Source organism: Hydra viridissima, unplaced genomic scaffold, assembly GCF_058129835.1.
Source record: "Hydra viridissima isolate aposymbiotic clone 2 unplaced genomic scaffold, HvirCarnegie_v1 scaffold_4, whole genome shotgun sequence".
NCBI lineage: Eukaryota > Metazoa > Cnidaria > Hydrozoa > Anthoathecata > Hydridae > Hydra > Hydra viridissima.
This window is the reverse complement of record NW_028324303.1, coordinates 13,084,862-13,107,388: the sequence shown is the minus strand read 5'-3', so window position 1 is coordinate 13,107,388 and position 22,527 is coordinate 13,084,862. Positions and strand designations below refer to the sequence as shown.

At 27.8% G+C, this 22,527-nt stretch overlaps 2 protein-coding genes across 3 annotated transcripts; both read right to left on the bottom strand.

Annotated features, from left to right (window-relative positions):
- Positions 1-1,482: 1,482 nt before the first annotated feature.
- On the bottom strand, positions 1,483-11,199 carry LOC149889976 (fermitin family homolog 2-like). The gene is made up of 14 exons (XM_090083912.1): positions 11,075-11,199; positions 8,982-10,297; positions 7,555-8,552; positions 5,143-5,758; positions 4,991-5,024; positions 4,834-4,902; positions 4,457-4,654; positions 4,295-4,357; positions 4,147-4,193; positions 3,840-3,961; positions 3,501-3,766; positions 3,333-3,395; positions 3,032-3,181; positions 1,483-2,166 (listed from the first exon to the last, which is right to left on the bottom strand). Exons 3-14 carry the CDS (start codon positions 7,697-7,699, stop codon positions 1,831-1,833), a joined length of 2,109 nt encoding a protein of 702 aa, XP_089940038.1. The 5' UTR covers positions 7,700-8,552; positions 8,982-10,297; positions 11,075-11,199; the 3' UTR covers positions 1,483-1,830.
- Positions 11,200-11,912: 713 nt separating this feature from the next.
- Positions 11,913-22,503, bottom strand: LOC145182615 (serine/threonine-protein kinase D1-like). Of its 2 annotated transcripts, none has more exons than XM_090083910.1 (18): positions 22,333-22,500; positions 21,435-21,573; positions 20,417-20,551; positions 19,991-20,301; positions 19,754-19,790; positions 19,595-19,678; positions 19,019-19,233; positions 18,240-18,317; positions 17,291-17,605; positions 16,855-16,927; positions 16,615-16,721; positions 15,898-15,954; positions 15,619-15,723; positions 15,249-15,356; positions 14,994-15,154; positions 14,796-14,902; positions 14,606-14,691; positions 11,913-12,314 (listed from the first exon to the last, which is right to left on the bottom strand). In XM_090083910.1, exons 1-18 carry the CDS (start codon positions 22,498-22,500, stop codon positions 12,150-12,152), a joined length of 2,451 nt encoding a protein of 816 aa, XP_089940036.1. In that variant the 3' UTR covers positions 11,913-12,149. The 2 variants fall into 2 exon arrangements, with proteins under 2 accessions (XP_089940036.1, XP_089940037.1); XM_090083911.1 differs by having other exon boundaries at positions 11,915-12,314; positions 20,975-21,573; positions 22,333-22,503.
- Positions 22,504-22,527: the final 24 nt, after the last annotated feature.

Genomic DNA, 22,527 nt, shown 5'->3' with positions numbered 1-22,527 from the left:
AGTGTATTTTTTTTTTTTTTTTTCAATTTCAACTTTATATAAGCTTTTATCATTTTTGGTAACCGTTTATTTTCTTCTTGGGAGATTTTTGAATTCATCAATTCTTGAATGCTACCATAGATGTTGTTAAATGAGCATTCTTTATTTCCTGATTCCTTTGGAAAGTTTTTTATTTCCTTTTTGGTCTTACACTTTTGTTTATTCTTTTTCAAATTCAGTGTCTGTGCACATTTTCCAACTCTTAAATTTGTTCTTTTCTTTTACTCTATTTTCATGATTTTTACTTGTGTTTTAACCACTATCTATTCCTTTTGTTTACGACTTTGAAATTCTCAACAGCTGTAAAATACCAATTAACTGTAAAATTGTGTACTACATATTGGTTTTAAATTTTTTTTATTAAAATATTATATTTAGTATAATATTGGTAAATTATTTAGTAAATTTGGTAGATTCAGCTAACCCCCCGTCGCCATCGTCATCGGCTTATTGATGGAGTTTTTTTTTTCCTACTTATTTTGCAACTTTTTAGTTTAAAATTTTATTGCCGCAAAATAGAAGTTGAGAGAGCGTGCTAAGATTCATCATTGAAAAAGACCATTTGAAACTGCTTCTGGATCTGGCTTCATCAATTTGTGTTCGGTGCCCACTCAAGGGCAATATCATCCCACACACCCTACCACTATATCTCGACAATAACTATAGATTAGAGAATTACTGCAAATAACTTGTGGCTTTGATTAATGAACTATTTTATAAACACAACAATTCTAAGGCAAGATGTACGAATGTTACGGAAGATATACAATAGTCACGGCAAGCTTGATATGAACTACGAGATATAGTTATAGAAATTGTTTGCGAAAAAATTATGGCTAGATTTTAATAGCTGATTGCAGTTTTAGTCATAAAAAATAGAGAGCTTTATTTCATTTTCTATAACAACTTGCTGAACTTCCAAAAAACTAATATTTATGGATGGAAAGAGTGAACTAGATAAAAAAACAACGCCTTGCAGGATTTTTTTAAAATTCGAACTGTCACTTCAACTACACTGTTAAAATAAAATACCAGCAGGATTCGTTTACCGGGTTTCTGTCCATGACGAATCGATGAAGTCAATGCTCACCAACCTATCATGACTGAGCACGAAACAAATATTTTGCTACTAGTTTGAAATAAAAATACTTTATTTCCTCAAACAACAAATTCCAATATTGTTTATCGTGATTAAATAAAACTCTCTGATTTGAGATTTTTTTTGAAATTAAGCAAAATTGTTTTCCGCTCCGCCTTCTAATGCTATCAATTGGGCGGCTTATATTTTGCAAGATAACATTGTTGCAGATTAAAAATGAGTTTAACCAAACCTAACAGTTAATGAAAGAAAAAATCTTGTTGACAATTAGCAAATAAAATTAAGCAACATTGGTATGTGTATAAAGCCAGCAGCGTCTGTTTCTCTCTGAGAAACATTTAAAATTAAAGGTCACAAATTAAACTTTTCTTAAAAAATATGTTACAGTTATAACTTAAGAGTAATCTATCTACAAAGAGTGCATCCATCTCTTGCTTATGAAATTAATGACACAAAATATCGTCACATACAATATATATATAAAAAAAAAACGGTAAAAATCTAAAAATTTTAAAACACCAGATTGAAATAAAAGAATTTCTCATAACAAAAGGAGAATCCCTATCTTAAAGATTTTCATTTAAAAAAGAAAAGAGAAAGAAATAATTCAAAAAAAAAAAAAAAGAAAAAAAGAATATAAAATTAATTTGAGCACGAACGCCTCAGAAGTTTTATTACTCCGCCATATAATATTATAAGCTAAACTTTGATGACCAATCTTTACCCTCACCACCTCCTATAATGTTCCAGCCCCCGGTGAGTTTATAGAACATTTCATCGTCTAAAGGAGCATTCACATCTTTACGCATCGATAAGAAAATATAACCGCCAATAAACTCGTGAACAAGTCTTACATCCCCTCCAATAATAGAAAAAACAACCGTATCTCCTTCGCAACTAATGATCATTTCTCTAGTTTCCCAATTTACATTCCAGTTTTTCATAGTGCTATAGCGCCATTGTTTAACAGTAAGACGCGATGCTACGTCATAGAGCATAATTCGATTTGTACCTATCCCTACAATTTCCTAAGTAAAAAAAAAATTCAACGGCATTAATCAGCAACATTATTATTATAAGGGTGTTGGGGTTCTTTAAAAAAATTCAACGGCATTAATCAGCAGCATTATTATTATAAGGGTGTTGGGGTTCTTTAAAAAACTACACAAAGGATTAAACACAATTGAAAAATTAAACTCTCAAAGAAAATGAGAGCACATGAAACAAAAACTTAGGGTAAAGATTGAGCACCGGCGTTTGGTTTTTTTTTTTTTTTTTTTTTTTTTTTTTACGAATAATAACAATTATAGCATCAACTTTTTTTAAGATTTAACTTTCTGAAGTTTATCAAAACAGCGGTGTGACAAATTCATATTCATATTTTTTCAATTAAATTTTGTTACAAATATAAGTTTAACGGTTTTAATCGAATAGCGATTCTACGCAACACCTTGAAGGGTTGAAACAAAATAAAATGCGAGGTATCGTTATTTTTTTTTCTGGAATCTTTTTACTTTGTATTTCTAAATATATAAATTATTTTAAATTTGGTCCATTTCAAATGAATGATATGGAACTTCATATTTTATTCGTTATTGTTCGTAAAAACTGAAAAACCAATCGTTGATGCTTAGCAAAAGTAATTGTCTCTACAAATACACAACACATAATTCAAACACAACGAAGACCATTTTGGAAAAACGATCAAACCCTTTTTTTGTACTTTTTTTTTTTAGCTACTTTGTCTATTGAATTGGGTTGAATGTAATATAGTAAATAACTAGTTAACTAGAAAAACAGATGACTATCATAGTGCACATCCACTGAAAGAATCAACAGACTTTTGCAGTTTAAAATGAAGTTTTTCCATTGTAGCCTTTAAACATAACATACTTGTTTCTTTTTGGTGTCTCTAAACTTTGCATTAAAACGTGTAACTCCATAATCTGGCAATGACTGCCATTGGCGAATAAAACTAAGTTTAGCTTCTTGTAAAGCTAATTTAGAAAATGATGAATGAGCTTCTAGGATACGAGCTGCTATCTAAACAATCGTTAGATATATTTAAATAAACTATTGTACACAAGATTTTGTTGATTGGTCAACAAAAGAGAAATCAACAAAAATACAACAAAAAAGAAACCAGAATTTAATATTTATGATTTTTTTACATTAAACTAATAAGATAAAAAACCTGCTTGCTCTTATATTTAGCTAAAAGCCTTGGTGGAACAAAATCTTCAGGTTGCATTCCAGCCTATGCAAACAGTTAAATCAAATTTTAAAAATTATCAGAGATTTTTTAATACAAAATGCAAAAAAAAAAAAACAAAAAAAAACAGTACAATTGACTTAAGCATACATGATCTCCAACTGCATAGTCTGTATCATCTCTAGAAGAGTCATTTTGCATACTTAAAAAGGTTTTAACACCAGCCATTTCAACACTATATGAAGGGTCAGCCATAGTTTTTCCTTTTGATGCTAATCTACATGCAGCCATCCACTTGATATACTGATCAGCAGATAAACAACCCATTTCTATTTCACAAATATCAGGTCCAGGGATACGCAACTTGATGTTGTACTTATTTTTTGCAACATTCACCTCAGGAATTATATCACAACCTAAATATAATTGAAAAATTAGCTAACTTTTCTTTAAAACAAATTAAGTGAGTAGGAGAAAGTAAAAGACCACCTTTAAGGTTAAATTTTTGAATGGGTTGTCCCATAGATTCCGATTGTTGTTTAAAATAGGATATGTGTGTGTCTTTGAACTGGAAGTAATATGTTTTCACATTCTTTCCGAACTTTTTATTTCTAAACCAAATGCAGTATAAGTAATGAAATAGTTTAATTCTAAATTGCAATCAATCAAATTTATCTAAATCAAAACCTAAAATTATTTCAAAACTGTTTGAGTTATTAAAACTTGTACTGAACTTTGTACTTAGAACTTGTACTTAGCATGCAAATAAAAACACACAAAAAAAATATTTACATACTTTATAATAGTTAAGTTGTCTTTCATTTCTGGAATATGAGTAAGAATCTGAATTAAGAAGAACAATCTTAATTATAATAAATAGCAATTATGACAATTTTGATGAATAATTTCATAAAAAAAGACAATTTCAATTTAATAAAACATACAGGTCTTGTAGAGTTTGCATTACTGTTAGCAACTGCGTGAGGTGTTGTCCCTTCTAGTGTCATCTAACAGAGGCCAAAGATATTAAAAACAAAACAAAAAAAACTTGAAAGATTACAATAAACATTCTCAGTTAACAGTAGCTTGTTGCTGTATTAGCCTACCTGTAACTCATTCAGAGCAGAATCAATATCATCTACTTCATCAGCATTTGTACTACTTTGAGGATTTTGAAGAGCAATTTTAACTTGGAATTGCAATGCAGCAAAAGTGATAGCTTCTTCTTCAGTACAATCAACATCTTCTGAAAGAATTTGCCACTTGGCTTGTTCATAAATTTGATTGATACGCACCTCATCAACCTTAAAAATATGAATATTAAAATAAATAAATAAAAAGAAATTATTTTTTTTCAACTCTGCTGTGTTAAGTTAATTATTAAGATCTTTATACAGTTAGTGATGTCAAGCTAAAAGTCATTACAAAAGAAACACATTTAAATTATAATTACTTAACAAAAATCTCAGAAAACATAACTTACTTTAGGATTTATATCAAAAAAAGTGTAGTATTTGAAACGTAAAAGTAGAGTGTCATATTCTTTGATGTCCTAGTAAGCAACAAGACCTTTAAATAGTTATACAAGGATGTGTGAAATCATGAACAAAAAAATAAATTGTGATCATAGAAATGTTTACCTGTTGCATCAGTGATTCAGAAGATGCTAACCATCTACAAAAATTAAATTATTTTGATGATGTTGTTGGAATAGTAAGCAGTTAAGTAAAAAATTTTAAATTTTATAGTAGTGGAGAATAGCATAACTAATAGAAAGACTCTTTAACCTTACCCTGTGTTAAAAACAGCTCTCTCTACTAAAGATTTTCCTTGGCCGAGTGCTTCAAGTTGATCTGATGATACAGTAGTAGGACTGTGTGTCAACATAGGTGACAAAGCTGTACTGTATGGATTTAAACTGTCATTTCCAGAGAACGAATGATCAGACCCACCTTTACCATAACTCTTCTGTGACATAGGGGAACTAGGTGTTTTCATTGTTGATGGAGAAGTTAGACTTGGCCGACCAAGAGTTCCATTCCCCAAACTACCTTGAGAACCAGATTCATCAGAGAGATTTGCAGATCCAGCTGGTTTTGTACTCTTTCTTCGTTTCTTACCAGTACCAGTCTCAAACGGTTTTAAAAAAGAAAGTTCTTCAGGATGGCGAATACCTAACTCTGTACATAGCTCAGCTACAGAGTGAAAAACATCAATAGCAAAGTTTACTCGAATATCTATACGCTGTAAGTCAGGTAATTGCAACCTTATGCTCTTATGCTGAGGTGTAAAGAGCAATTGAACGTCATTTGTTATACCATATGATGCCAAAGAAAGTCTGGCTTTGGTCAGCCATATTTTTTTTTCAGGCCACCATAAAGCATGATCGGAATAATCAGCTGTCACATCTTCAAAAAATAGAATTAAATAATAAATTAGAATCCAAAATTAAATAAAACTTTTTGGAAACATTTGTGAAAATACAAAAAGAATATTAGGAGATCATTGCACTCAGAAATTTGTTGAAAGCAAATTAAGTAGCACAAAAGATCTTTCTAATTAAATAAATATGATTGGTAGGAACTATAATTTAATGTAGTATAGCTCAACTTTTGCTAATAGGTGCAATACATTTATAAAACAAATTTTTCTACACTCATGTTTCTTTTGCTGTTATCTTTACAAGAAACTAAATCGAAAGATTATTGAATTTCTGCATCAACATGCAAATATTAAAAATAATTAAGCATACTTTTTTTAATGTAAAAATTTTATGACTAGAAATTCATGAAACTGCTTTAAATACTCAGAGAAATATAATGATCTTGAAAAAAAAAAAAAAAAAAAAAATTTAATCATTTTCAATACACCTATAAATCATCCTACTCCAATATATTAAATAATTAAATTAACTATGATTAACAAAAACATCTTAGCTACAATAATCATACAACTTCATTTCTATATTTTAAAAAATCCACTTATATAAATATGGTGTGTTAATTTTTCAAAAAACAATCAAAATGTGTGACAGTATAGTTTATATAGTAGAAACTAACAAAATAACAAAAAAATATATATACTATCTCAAAATCACCTTATAATAAAAAAAGAGCCTAAACTTCTCTTCAGTCTTAGTCATAAAAAAAAAATACATATAAAAATTTTAGCTTTTATAAAATAGTTTTTAACAAACCAAGATAAAAAAAAAAAATCTCACAGGAAAATATTTTAACTTTAAAAGCACTGTAAAAGAGGCAAGGCCTTTCTCTTAATTTCATATAAAATCATATTGATTTATATGAAATTAAAACCTAGTTTAGAGCTACAGGAAAGAAATGGAAAGGAAAACATTGACAAACAGTTATATTTAGTCATTTTTTAAAAAAAAAACTTTAAAATTATATGGCATTTATTTTTATAGTCAACAATTGAAAATTATCTGTTAGTTTTTTCTACCCTCAATATGTAACTTGTATTTGTAAAAAATTTATTTCTTTATTTTTTGCAAATTTTATTAACTCTTCTGAAACTGATTGAATCTACACAAGTATTTTAATAATGCACTAACTTGGTTAAAAATCTTTTAATTGCCTTCATTAAGATATTATAATTTAGAGAGAAATTAAATTTTTTGGAAAATAAGCAACAGTTCAGAAAATATTAGAGCACAGATTCATATAATATTGCTTACTATAGAAAATAGCAAAGATTCACTAACTCTTGATAGTAAAAGCTAGAAATAACTTAATCTGCTACTGCTTGGGATTAAATGCAAAAACTATTTTCATGCTAAAGCTATTTTATTCATTAAATTTATATACCAGTATGATTTTATACTAAAGTATAATTTTTAAAATGTTTCAAAATTTTTATAGTAAGAAATTGAATTTAACAGACTAAAGAAAGTTTGATGGTAACATTTAATATAATATGAATAACTGCACTATGAAACTTTATTTTCATTAAAAATGTCATTTTTAATCATTATTTGTTATATTAGCATGTTAGATAGTGATAAAAATAACAAAAAAAGGTTTTTCAATTATGTATTACTATTGCAATAAACCTTTTAATTTAGTTTAGACCTAGCTATGGCTAACTTAATACTGCATAATTGTTACCAAAACTCTTAAAGGTGGTTTTAAAAGAAATTTTGTGGTTAAATATTCAGTAAATATGAAAAGAAAATTAAATAGCCCACCCAATTTTTCCACTAATTCCAACATTACAAATCCAACATGACTTTCTTGGTTTACTTCTATATTCTTTTGAGTTTGCAAGTCTGTGACATGTATGTTGAGATTAAAGGTACGAGTAGCAGTCAAAGAAGCTAAATTACTCGCCATTTCAAACTTGTACTGTATATTAACTTTTACTGAAAGAAAACAAAATAGGAACAAGAATTGAAAACTCCTTGACAAAACTTATATATTAGACAATTGTCAGCTAACGCCTTTAAGACTCTAGAATTTAATTAACATATTAACAATTAGGAAAAATAGGATTGCTAAATAAATAAAAATTTGACACGTTAACTTGAAAAATTTTAATATCTATTTTGCCATTATGTACTGTGAACATTCAGGCTCCCAACACGAAATTACAGTTTACTGAATCTGTTCGTAGTAAAACTATGTGCATAATTAGGTGAGGCGATAAACCGAATTGCTCTTCGCACATAATTTAACATAATATAGTTCCAACCAATAGAATAAAGTCATAGTAAATGACGTCACAAATATAAGCTACTGTGATTGCCATGCTGGAAAGCAACAAACTTGTAGACTATAAACATTTTAAGTAAACTAACAGTTCGGTTCTCCTTATCATTTTATAAATAAAATTTTTGTATCTGTTTTTTCTTTTTTAATTAAGAAAATGCATGTGAGTATATATATGTATACTTTTATAAATAGTTAGAATAAAAATTGTCTAGTCATATTGTAAAAGGATCGATATTAATTGATTAGCAATTCCATTGTTTTATGACTAATAAATGATTAGCAACCGCAATGAATTAATATTTGGAATCGGTTGCTCTTAAATTTATCAAAATAAAGATTAGATCCCACAAAGTGAAAACAAGAATGATCTTGATGAGATGGTGTTAGGACAAACTACTGAAGTTGAATTTTTTTCTTGTTCAGGTTCGACAACACTGTCTGTTTTCTACACGTTAAATGAAGCATGAAGCAATCTCTAAAAATAAAAGATTTTTATCACTGTTAATCGTTGTACAAAAAACAAAATCAAAACGAATATTTTTATTTCAGCTTTTACAGATATCATTTCTGTATATTTATATTTATAGAACTTGCATTAAAAAAAAAAAATTCTATAACTTTATCTATTTAAAATGTTTAGAAAAAAAATATTCTATTTGATTTTCATTACTTTTGATAACGGCTATTACAAACAATATCCTCCGGTAATTAATTTAATGAAATCAGAACAATTATACAGATGAAAAATTAAAATTGTTTTACCAAACTTATTCATTTTGGGAACATTACCTGTTTCCTTTTCTTTGTTATCTTATTTAATATTTTTATTCAAAAGAAAAAATTTCTAAATTTGTTTACAATATTACAATAATAAAGTTGTAAATTAAATCAAACTTCTCCTTACCAAACAGGGCTTTTGCAACTGACGTTGTTAACCTGAAATCTGGCGAAAGGCCTTCTCCCCAGGTTTCACTGAGAAATCAGGCATAGCTTATGGCGCCACCGCAGGATAATAATTTTCAAGGGGTAAAGCATTCCAATATATCTTTGGTGATGAGGGGCGGTGGAAGGCAAGGAAAAATAAAATACCGATACTGATTATTAAAAAATTTGTATAAAGCCTCGTTGTCTTGAATATTAGCGAAATTCAAAGAATGAATGCATTAGTTTGGTGAATGTTCATGCATATGAATATACATGAATATTTTTTTCAATTCATTTTTATAAATAGAAAAAAGCAAAAGTAAGCGCATCAGTTATAAGAATTCTTTTCGTTAAAAATATTTTGGTCGTTGCAAAAAGTGTAATAAATAATGTAAAGAAAGAGACCTTTTAAATAATAAATAACTTGAATGAAGGCAAATGTTTCAAAAATGAATTAGTAAATTTCAACAGGAAAACCCTCGTGTAACGAAGTAAAAACCCTCGTGTAACGAAGTGATTCTATTTCTTAAATTATGGTGGTGTTTTTGCATGAGATATTTTTGGGATTTGTTTAGATATGATATTTTTCATACAATGTTTCTGGTATTACTAAGAAGGTTAATGCAGAGGTTGGCAAAACACGATTACTTAAGATATTTTGTTTGGGTAATTTTGTGACACCAGTATTATCTTTCCAATACTAAACCACCAACACTGATATTATCCAGAAAGATCAGTGCCAAACAGTCATAGACTCAGTACTAATACGTCTAAAAAATACGTTTAGCGAATACCTGCTTTTTGCTGTTACCCGCAGCGGGTCACTCAGTCGTAAATTCGAGTTTTGTCGGTTTCCTTTACCTAACGCTACTATTACCCGCGTTAAGTCGTTTCCCCCACAGAGTGTGTTAATATGAAAAAGAGTTATGAAAATTACTTTGTAAACGAATAAAACCAGTAACAAAATTGTGAAACAGATACGCTTCGACAAACCATTTCAAAGTTGATAAGAATGGGAAGACTCTTACAAGTTAACATCTCTATTAAACTCGACAAACGTAACTCTAGATTATATTTTCTGTGAAAAATGGAAGGTTACAGAATAATGTTAAATAAAAATTTTGTATGATTGTTTTGTTGTAGATTTTTGGCTTACTCGACAAAAGTTAATAAATTTAAGTAAAGCATACCTTATTTCTAACCCGATTTCACCAAATTAAAACTACATCTGACCATGTAATTAAAACCAAAAGATACAGAGAATCTTCCAAAACATCATTCACCAATCATAGAAAGCTGAAAAAAGGATGTTACATTTGGTTAAAAGAATTAAAATTACAACTTCCTAAGGTTTGTTGATTTTTTATTGCTTTCACTTTAGTGTAACAATTAAGGCTTAAGATAATAATATATAACAATTACGACCAATCTTTATTATCCGTTTCAGTGAAAGTTCTTTTTTAGCGAAATATTGCAATTATTAAGAATATTGTTTAATACGTCGTTTAAATGCTAATCTATGTTGTTTTATAACAGTTTAGCATAAAGATATTTAGAAATAAAGCCAAACAAGAAAAAAGTAAAAATAATAAAACATGAAAAATAAAAGCTAAAAAAATTTTATACGTAAAATTTTTTAGTACTTAACTATTTCAAGTTCTTTTCACCTAAAAAAATTTTTCACCTAAAAAAATTTTTATTTAAATAACCATATCATTCTAGCGGATTAAGATTTCATAAATCATTATTACACGACAAAATCAAAACATAAAATGAACCCATAACTACAGAATAAAAGGTGTTTATGAAATGTTCATTTGTGTGTGTGTGTGTGCGTGTGTGTGTGTGTGTGTGTGTGTAGATACACAAACGCCGGTATATTGGGAAATTAAATACGAAATGGAACAAATTATGAATTGTAGGTACCGATGTTTTAAACATGCATTTTATGCATCAGAAGTGGAGATCTCTTTATGTGTATATGCATAATATATGCGTAATGATGATAAATATTTATAGACATGTAAGTCAGCTAATCAGAAGCTTAAGTTTAAACTCATGCAGAGGTCTTACTTTTTTTTTTCTAAAAGTGTTTTTACACGATGCTTTTCCTCAAGATCAACTGCCTCACAGGGTTCTCTTTAATTCAATTTCGTTTGAAAACTCTTACTTACATTTTCTTTATATTGGTTTCAACTATTATTGGAGTAAAAAACAACTATTTAATCGGAGAAATTACAGTGCATTTTATCAAAACAGGAAAAAAAAACCTACAAAAAAATAGTATTCGATAGTTCCGAGGGACGCCTTAGTTGAACTTAAAAAACAGTTGTTTAAAGACTGAATTTACTCTTTACCTTAATAGAAAGATTTAGTTTCAAGAAGCTTATTAATCTACTTTCATTTTTCAACAAACGACGATGAATTTTCTAGTTTAAAACCGAAACGCTTTTTTTTTTAAATAAGAAACTGACATTCAATTAAAATTCTTTGTAAAAAATCAGTTCTTGTTAGTATTGCTCATAAGAAATACCATGTAAGAATTCAATTTCTTGTGTTATTTTTTAAAAGAAATTAAATTAAGAAAAATCAACTACATGAAAAATAATCTAAGAAGTTTCTTTTCCATTTGAACAAAAAAAAAAAATTGTATAAATCTCATAATGCACAATTTCCAGCATCTAAATAACTCAACGAAAGAAATAGAAGAGTTACTTAATAAACCTAAAAAACTAATAAGCGGAAATAATTAAAAGATAAGCATTAGAAAAATAAGAAAAAAGGTTTCCAAGCTTTTTTCAAACACTATTTTGAAAATAGAAGTAAAACGCTAAAAAGTTCAAACGAATATTTGCGAAAACCACAAAAAACGTTTTCCTGTCGAAATTTAAAATAAATAAATTATTTACGATATACAAAACTAAAATATAAGCATTGAATATTAGCAGTCAAAAAAAACCGAATATAAAAAAAGAAAAGTTCAAATTATAAACAACACCCATAAAAAAAAAAAATAAATAAAAATAGACTAGAAATATACGGTAGATTACTTGTAATGGAATATTTTTTATAAGCTTTTATATATAGATATATATATATAAATGTATAAAAATCATCCCTTTCGAAACTCTCCAGTGTTACAAAACGTTTATAGATAACTAACGTTTGGATTTGTCTCTTCGGGAATAGATTCTCTGTAATTTAATCTACTATGCCCATAGCGTGCCCACGCGGCATCATCACTCTCATGAGTTATATATCGCATGCCAACAATCTTTTCAAGGCTGCGTAGTTCTAAATATGTCTCATAATCCTAAATAGTAGTTTAAAAGGATTGATTTATTTCCAAAGACTTTTTAACAATTTAGATTTAATATAGTATCTTCTGGTGCTATACTAATTACTCTTGACCAGAACTAATTTTATATCTTCAGTTGATCACTGATTTCTAAATGATAACTTTAAAATAACTTCATTTATTAGATTCTCTGATAGGCTTTTAGATTACTTTAAAATAACTGTGCTTTAGAGAAATCTAAGTCTAACTAATTCCTTTCTGAAACTTTACATACACATAAAAATGTTTACATACACTTTGAGAGATTTTGCGTGCCTTTTTTTTTTCCAATTTAATTTCCTGCAACTTTGTTCGATTGTAATTTTTACAGAAAATGTATAAAAAGTCACATTTTGCGATAAAAAAATTAATATTTAAAAAAAAAAATTTTTTAAAGAACGAAAAACTTGCATAAATTTCAGGTACGATTAGTAAAATAATTTTCTTTCTTTTTTTTTTTTTTTGTAAAGATTTATAACTACAATTATAAATCTCTTAAAAATACACAATCTGAACTCTAAAAATTATAAAATAAATTTCGGTGTAGACAAGAAAGTAGACTAAGGTAGTAGAGTCAAGGAGTCCTGGGCCCGTTTTCGAGAATTTTTTTTTTCTTTCTGATTTAAGTTAAGATACATAAAGTTTTCTCTATTTAAATAGATAATAATAATTAACTAATGATTTGCAATGAATAAAGTCAATAAACTTATATAAAAAGTTGTGTCACTATAACTAACTAAAAATTTGTTGAGGATCCGAATTGGCACCAATTCCTGTCAGTAGTTTCCACCCCCCCTCCCCATTTGTCATCCTTAAGACCCAAGATTTATTTCAAAGTGTAAATTTCCAACTATGGCATTTAACGTATACAAACTTTCGCGAAGGTGACATTTCGCGAAAATATAACAAGATAACAACATTCAGCAGGATTAGCGAAAGAATTCTACTGATCCTGCTAAAAGCAGAAAAAAGTCCTGACTTCCTACAGAAATTTAAAGGAGTATTTGATTTGTTATTTATAGGTTGCATTGCAAAAAATGACAATCTTTTTGCAATTTTTTACAAAAACTTTTTCCCTTTTGATTTCAACGAAAAACTTTAAAATAATTTTATTGCCTGATATAATCTTATTTCGGACAATAGAAGCTAACTGAAGAAATAGTTGCTTTGCTTCACGCGGAAATAACATCTCTACAAATATTGAAGGTAGTAAGAACTTTCTAAGAACAATTTACTCAGTCAAAAGAAGTTCCAAAAAACCAGGAATGTTACAACAACTTTAAGTCTATTTTCCTTTTGAAAATTCGTGCCAGATCATTGGCCAGTATTAAAAATTTTCTTTGTACTGACTGTGTAAAGATTTTTACACTGGATTGTTCGGAAAAGCTCCTTTGTTTTCAAACAAAAAGTATTTCACAAGTGATCCAGCAATTAACAGCCAAACTGATTGTTTCAAGGACATCCCTGATGCTATCAAATCAGTCTAAAAATCTAACCATCTGAACGTTATGGTTCTAAGATTCATTGCCTGTTCAGAAAAACCAGACTCTCAGATCACCAAATCATTATCAATGTACACCAAATAACATCATGGTCCATATACTCATTGGTGTCGGTTAGTGATTATTGGTATCCTTGGTCCAGATATTCTTTGGTGTTTCAAGAACTTCCCTTTGTTCAAGATGGCCCTCCTGTCATACAGCAAGACTGTGCAAGCCTGGCTGTCTGAGACTAAATTTATACCCAAAGAACATCTGGCCAACCTCATCACCTGATTTAAAACCCTAAATTTCTCAGTGTGGCTGTAGATTGAAATCAGAGCCTGTTATTATCAGCATCCTAACATCAGCATCCTCAAGGCTGTCATCACCAAGATAAAAATTACGCCTATATATATGAAGAGTGCAAGCGATAGAAAAGAAACATCAGTTTTTATTTTAATTACAGATTTTAGATCAAATGCATCATATTCTTGCTTTTATATTAAGTATAAATTGTAGAAGCAAAAACAGTTCCTAAAACCACAAATGTTAAAATATTTTTCAATTATTCCTTGAATACTCCGTATGAAAAACCAAAGTAAGGTGCAATCTGCATAACAGAAATATGATATAAAATCTTTAAAGATTGATTTTCAATTACCCTAATGTCCAAAACTGACATTCCTTATTTTGCACCACTCATTTTAAAAACAAAACATACCTATATATACTTTTATAAAATATTTGGCCAGATACCAATATAAGAACTTCTTCACTTAATCTCACCTGCATCCATACATGAAGCAAGGCTTGCTGACATGTTAATCTGCTCTTCATCTTTACTTGCAAAAGCTGGTTAATTAGATCTTGTGCTAATATGAAGTGAAAATAAAAAGAACGTAATATCCACAAGTTTTTAAAAAAAGAAATTTTTTCTTAAAAGAAATTAAATTAGATTTTAATTATGAAAACTAACTTTCTTTTGAAATTTCAGCCCAAGGATTTGGTGGATACATAAAAGCTGCATTTTTTATTTGGTCAGATATGTCTTCTTCTTCATTAAATGGGAATGTTCCACTCACACTAAAAAAATAAGATTGCAAATTAAGAACTTAAATTATAGAAACTAATTAAAAATAACTATGCCAAAATAAATAGATGTTAAAAGTTCTACCTAACATATATAATGACTCCAACTGACCACATATCTAATGACCGATTATATTTCTTATTACTTAGTACCTCTGGTGCAAGATACGCTGGTGTACCAACTACAGAACGGCGAAAAGATTCTCGACCAATGATTCGTGAAAAACCAAAGTCACAAAGCTTAATCTTAACAATGAATACTTTATGATAATATATATTCATATAATTAATAATTAATCGTGAGGTACAGAAACTTAACAAAAAGAATTTTAGGAAATACCTGAGGGAGGCCTTCTTTAGACACAACACCAGATAAAAGAACATTCTCAGGTTTCAGATCACAGTGGACAATATTCTTTTGATGAAGAAAGTGAAGAGCTGTCAGAATCTTAAAATAAGAACTACATACAGAAAACAAAAAATGAATATTTGTTAAGCAATATAAGTTATTTAAATATTGTAATGGAGATTTCTCTCTATGAAATTATAAATGGTCAAAAGGGACCTCAGCTTGTAAAACTAATTTTAAAAAAATCAAATAAAACCAAATAAGTCGAATAAACAAAAAAAAAAAAAAAAAAAAAAATTTTTTTGTGTAAAAATACACAAAAAATGTATTTTTACAAAAGTAACAACTTTAAGTAACATACTTGGTGACAAATGAACTTGGTTTGCTTTTCTGTAAGTCTTCCATTAGGACTGCTTAAAATCATTTCCAGCATGTCACCTTTCATTTTTTGCATAACAACAAATATCTAGAAAATTAAAAATATGAAATACTTTTTGTTGAAAACTAAAATAAAAAACTATTTAATAAAATCAAATTTACCTCTAACAATTTGTTTGATAAAATTTATATATACCAGTAACAACCTATTTAATAAAATCATATACACTAGTAACAATCTATTTAACAAAAACATATTTACTCTTTCTGGTGTTTCAAACATTCTCTCCAGATTAACCACAGCCGGATGGCTAATATTCTAAAAAAAGAATTCTAAAAACTTTTACATCAACCCCACTTTTGTGAACATTATAAGCACTTCTAAACTTATTATCAAGTCACTAAGGTTGGATTATTTTTGGTGGATGTGCTGTTTTTGTATTTTTTATTTTATCTTTTTTTTTTTCAAAACAACCAATGAAGGATTATTTTTCTATAAACAGACTTTAAAACTTCTATTCAGCAGAATATTTTTTATAATTTTTTTGCTGACTGTAACAGATGAAAAGAAACCATTTAAATCTTTTTAGCAATTTTTACAACCTGGAAGTGTGAAGTACTTCCTTGTTTCTGCAAAAATCAACAAACTTTTAGTAAACTTTTACTGAGAGCCAGTTTAAATTTACTAAAAGTTAAATTTCTCAGAAAAAAACTTAATTCAAAAAGTATTTGTTTCAGTTTTAATACAACTTATGAAATGTGTTCTTTACTGGTTTAAATCATTTATTAATTTAATTCAAAAATTTACATTTTAAGGAGGAATGGAAAATAAAATTATGTTGCAGTCAGAACAATTCTGCTTTATATGAATATCAGCCTGATTGAGAAACTCATTAAGAAGTAAAGTGCCTTTGGTGTAAAAAAATTCTCAAACCAAAAAGTTGTTCATTTTTTCAAAAAAAAAATCCCCTTTTTTAACCTGCAAAATAGTGACTTCATTCTTTAGAGCTCTTTCTTCTTTAGTAGGGAACCTAGATTTATCAATGACCTTTACTGCAACATCTTTACCAGTTTCTCTATGAACACCTAAGAACAAAAAGTATTTATAAGAAACCTTTTTTTTTTTTTGCAACAACGATTTTAAAGAAAAAATTTTTTAAAAAAACAAATAACGAAGAAATAAATAACTATGCATATGATAAAAGAAATAAAAATTTACCTCCATAGACAATCCCAAATTGGCCGGAACCTAGAATTTCATCTGAAAAGACTTGATACACATGACTGATATCCTAAGAATAACTTAACTGCATGAGCAATTCATAAGATTTTAATTTTATCACCAAAAAAATTTTTTTATAAGACTGACCATTTGAAGGGTATCTTGAATAGTCCATTAAAAAATCTATTAATTTCTTTGAATAATTCTTGATTTATGTTAGAATTCTTTTCAATAAATTTGAATTGTCCAAAACTGTAATACTCATTTGATATATAACATTAACAAAAAAATGATTGTCTGTTTTAATCATTTTTGAAGAAGTTGTTACAGCACTCTGCTTTTCTTATTGAAAATTGCATATTTAATCATATGTAAGTTATAACAAAAAGGTTTTAAAATATTTTGATAAAACGTTTACTAAAAAAAATCATACCATATTTTCAGCAGGATCTTCTTCTTTCTCTTTATTTGTTACCTCTTTCTCTCCAGCAGACTCATGAGGTAAAATAGTTACAGATTGAAAAGCACCTTTAATTTCTTCTGCCCATGATATGGCAATGCGAGTACCTTTACCACTTTTTGGATTAGAGGCAATAATAGCACCATTTGCATCAACACTATCTCTTTCACCACAGTAGTAAATCTCCTTACTTGTTCTTAATGTGAACAAGTATGGGTCACGGCCATGACGAGTTACCATTGGTTCCAAATTTGAATCAACAGAAAATATCTCAGATAAAGGTATTTCCTAAGGAAGAAAAACATGTTAATTCTATAACTAACTTACAGGAAAAAGGATATCATAACTGACTAATAAACATTATTTTAACTGTATAACAACTATAATTTTTCATAGTCAGTAATATATACTTACATAATAAGATAACTATTATAATAAATTGTCTTAAACTATTGCATTTTAGTATATATATAACATACAATTTTTATAAATTAAAACCTTGGCTCTACCCTCATATCACCTTTAATTTAAGACCAAAAATTTGGTAAAATCAATGGCATGATGTTTTGCAGCTGTGATCAAAACAAAAGGAGGTCCAGTAAAGTAATAAAAAAATAATTTTCCATGAACTTTTTAAAACTAGTGACTTGGTCCATTTTTTTTTTATTGCTAAAATAAGTGTAATCTGAATGAGTTATTAACATAATGTGATATTAAAATAAAGAATATTGTGTGTGTGTGTGTGTGTGTGTGTGTGTGTGTGTGTGTGTGTGTGTGTGTGTGTATGTGTGTGTGAGTGTGTGCAGTATGAAATAATATAATTTAACATAAAGTGTTATATACTATAGTATTTTATTATGTTATATTGTATATATTATTACACCATGTAATACTATATATGTATACAAATTTATTTGGATACCTTCACACATTCTTCAGCAGAGTCAGATTCATAAAAACAAATGCTTTTTGTATCCAATCGCCAGTAATACACTTTTTTCTAAAAACAACATGATAAAGTAAAACAATTATTGCATTTAGACTCTCAATACTATTTAATATTCAAGAATACTACTTAAGATTCAGAACAATTGCAGCACCAAACCAAGAACAGCAAAACTATAAAGAAATATGATTAATGAATCTTTTAGTTTTCTTGTGTGAACCATTTTTCATACCACCCTGATCTTTTGTATACCAAATGTGCTATCTAATTTATTACTATTTAACTTTTACTATATCATTTTAAACTCATTTAATGCAATTTTCATCCATTTATTCTAAAACTTGGAGCAACTCTTCATTAAAAAGCCAAAATGAAGAAAAATATTTTTAAGCATATTTAAACAAAAAAGCAAATTCAGCAAAAGGATTATCATTTTTATGAAAAAAGTAGATTTAATGAAAAAAAAAACAATTAAAAATAATAAAAAAAACAATTAAAAATAATAAAAAACAATTTAAAAAAATTAGAAAAGGACATTATCTCTATTGAAGTGTTGCCACACTTCTTACAAACTGGTAATTTATATGTGACCTAGAGAAATGAGGTCATATTGCACTTTAATTAGCACAGAGCTAGATTTTATTAGAAGGGATGGGTTAAATGGTAATAATAATTTAACTTCTTTGTTTATTTATTGTATATTTAGAGTTTGTATAAATTTTCAAATCATTAAATTCAAAATATTTAATATTTACTGTTTTGTCAGACTCAGTGAAATGAACCATCCATGCAGATTTCAATATTTTTGAACCCCTATTTTTCTTATGACGCACTGACATTGCAATACGTTGAAGTGGAATTTGACTACTTAGAGTTTCAGATACTTCTTGCTTTGTTACAGCATCTTCCTCATCGTTTTCTTGGCTTGTATGATCAAGGTCAGGTTCCATATCATCAGATATAGAATACCCTGAAGAACAAATATTTATGAAAAACATGACTAACAAATTATAAATTAATTAATTATAAAAAAAACTAATCAGTATGTCAATATGTAATATATAAGGTGTACAGAACATTATCTGAGGAATTAAAGTCCTCTATGGGAATTAAGATAAACTGCAATTAGAATATTTAGGATTTTGTTACATAAAATTGTTTAAAGAAACAATCATACTCATTTAAAAAAACCTTGTATCATGCAAAATCTCTTTTTTTGAAATTATTTTTAATTGTATTTGTAACATGCAAAACGTAAAAAAGTAAAAGGTTTATGCAACAGCTTAAAATGACATAAAATCTTTTAAATAAAATTCTACAATAAATGTTACCTCTCTCATTCATACAATCACCCGAACAATTTCTTGGAGCTAGATCTAAACATCTTTTATCGCGATGACAATTAAACTTACAATCTACACAACAAGAAACAAAGGGTATAATTTTTTCTCTCACATAAACAATATAAATTAAGGACAATATAGACACACCTTTACACTGGCAACCTTGCCGAAAGAGTCCTTTTAGCTGTAAATAGAAATTAAAAATTTTAAACATTTCAATATCTTTTAAACATTTAACTTTTCTTAAACAATATAAAAGCTTATTTAAATCAATTACCAAGATTGATAAACTAAACCTAAAAAATCTAAAAAAAATAGCAAAAATAAAAAATAACTCAAATAGCACAGAAATGATTGAATGAGATTCTCAAAAACAATAAATACCAGCTTTCTGCAAACATGGCAGACTGTTGGTTTTCCATAAGAATGGATGACAAATGTATGAGGTATTTCAAGTTTATTAAGTGATCTATCACTATCTGTTGATCTGCTCGCTACACTCCATGTATTGCGTCTTTCTTTTGCCAACAAGCTAGCAGATGAAGAAAATCCTGACATATTAGAATCAGTTGATGATGTACTCCATTGCTCTGACAATTGTCTAGGGATTGTTGTAGTACTACCATTGACCCGTGCTCCAGAACAATTATTTGGTATCTTAAAAGCACATTTTTTATGATAATTACCATTACAACCTAAAATATAATACCAAAATTGACAATAGATAAATCATTTCAAATATTACCTAAAGTGCAGTATAAAGTATGAATAAAAAAACTTTTAGAAATAAAATGCAACCTACACATTTACCTTCACATTTTAGACCTTGTCGAACAAGTCCAAAGAGCATCACTCCACAATGATCACAAAATGTCGGAGACTTGTATGAATGTACATATAACATATGTGGCCGCACATCAGGGTCATCAATTGAGGCATAAGAAACTATACACAAAAATCTATTGCAAGCAACTTAGAAATATATCATCTTAAATGAACTAGTTACTTTCTCTACTTTTAAAATTTATTCTAGAATACACCGCCATAATATATTAATAATCTTAATAAGCAATTCATGCTATCAAACTTTTTTTAAAAATGAAAACATTCTATATGCAACTTCTGTGAAAACTTATGTATTTTTCTTTAAGGGATCATATGCAGGGTATTCTAGAATTTTAAATTTAGCTTAATTTGATTACTTTTTAACCAGCAAAATAATTTCACTAAAAGAGTACAGCCATTATAATAAAACAAAAATTAACAAACATCATTTTCTTTCAAAGCAATTGAACTTTTGTAACTGCTGAAAAAAAATTAATTAGTGCCATACATATAGATGGACCTCTTTTAAAACTATGTATTTACCATTTTTTGAGTTGTAAGGTTCTTTGTTAGGCATGGTTATATCTTTCTTTCAGACCAAATTTTATGAAAACCTTTTTTCAGTGCAGTATTTCCAATATTATCTTCAACATTGTAATGCCATTATTATTGTTTTAGTTAGTATTTTTATTATAAATCCTTCCTTTGAAAATAAAGTGCAAAATATTATGCATTCCAGTTGCTGGTTTAAACTCTGTTTTTGACTTTGACATATTAATGAAAACATGCAACAATAAAAATATACAAATAAAACATTTAGCTGTACTTAAAAAATGTAAAATCAATTTGTAAAGCAATCAGAATTAAAAGAAGTAATTTATTCAAATTCTTTATATAAAATCAAGTGAAAAAATATGTGTTAGAGTGCAAAAAAATGAACCAAGTTTTGCTGACACACAATAATTTAGAAAAAAGTAAAGTATTGTGACAAATGTTGAGAAACCTTTGAGAACAATTTCCAGAGTATCATTTGTGTTCAATGATTCAACAGTCTGAACCAACTCAAGAAAATTTGGTAACAGGTAGTTATGCTTAAAAATAAGAACTGAGTCTGCAATTCCAGGCTTTGTGAAATGAGGAAACTAAATTTTTTAAAAAAAAGAAAGAAAAGAAAAATTACACAAAGGGTAATTAATAATAAAAAAGACAACAATTTTAAAAATTAATGTCATTCATTTTTGAAACACAAAAAAGAAATAACATATTAAAGACTTAGAGTTGATAACATTCATTTTGTAAATTGAAATATCCAATGGAAATAAATGATTTAAAATAAAAACACTGTATAAGTAGCCAAAAAAATTTAAAAAAAAGATAGCTGTTTTATGAATCATAAGTATATAATAATAATAATTTATTGATGAAGTAATAATTAAATGTGGCCATCTTCAAACTTCAATGTTTCAAACAAATGTCCTATGTTTTTTTTTTTTTTTTTTTTTCATTATAATCAGTTCTCCTTTAGAAAAATAGAAGCTTAAGATGATTAGAGATTTTTTCAAAGATAAAATTATCAACACACTTAATATCCCTCATACAATCATTGTGCATTATATAACAAATACACACCACATATACACAGATATATATATATATATATATATATATATATATATATATATATATATATATATATATATATATATATATATATATATATATATATATATATATATATATATATATTGTGATGCTAATAAAGCTACAAAATAATATTATAAATACTACAGTGCTATACATGTTAAATGTTTATATAAAACTGAGGAAAAACTGTTATTTACATAATTTCTGTATTTCATTAAAACATCACTTACAAAAGAGAATTTACTATAGCATTTTACCTTATTTTCTATGTAGGTACCAGCTAACTCTCTGAGAGCCTCTATACTAGTTCCTTCAAAAACCACTAAGTCTTTCTCTATTCCAAACTGGAATATTAATTCTTTTCCATCACCAAAAAGACTTTCTGAGCAAACATTTTGACTGCTAATTTTTCTATTTGTAATCATCTTTTACAAAAAAGAATAAAACTTACA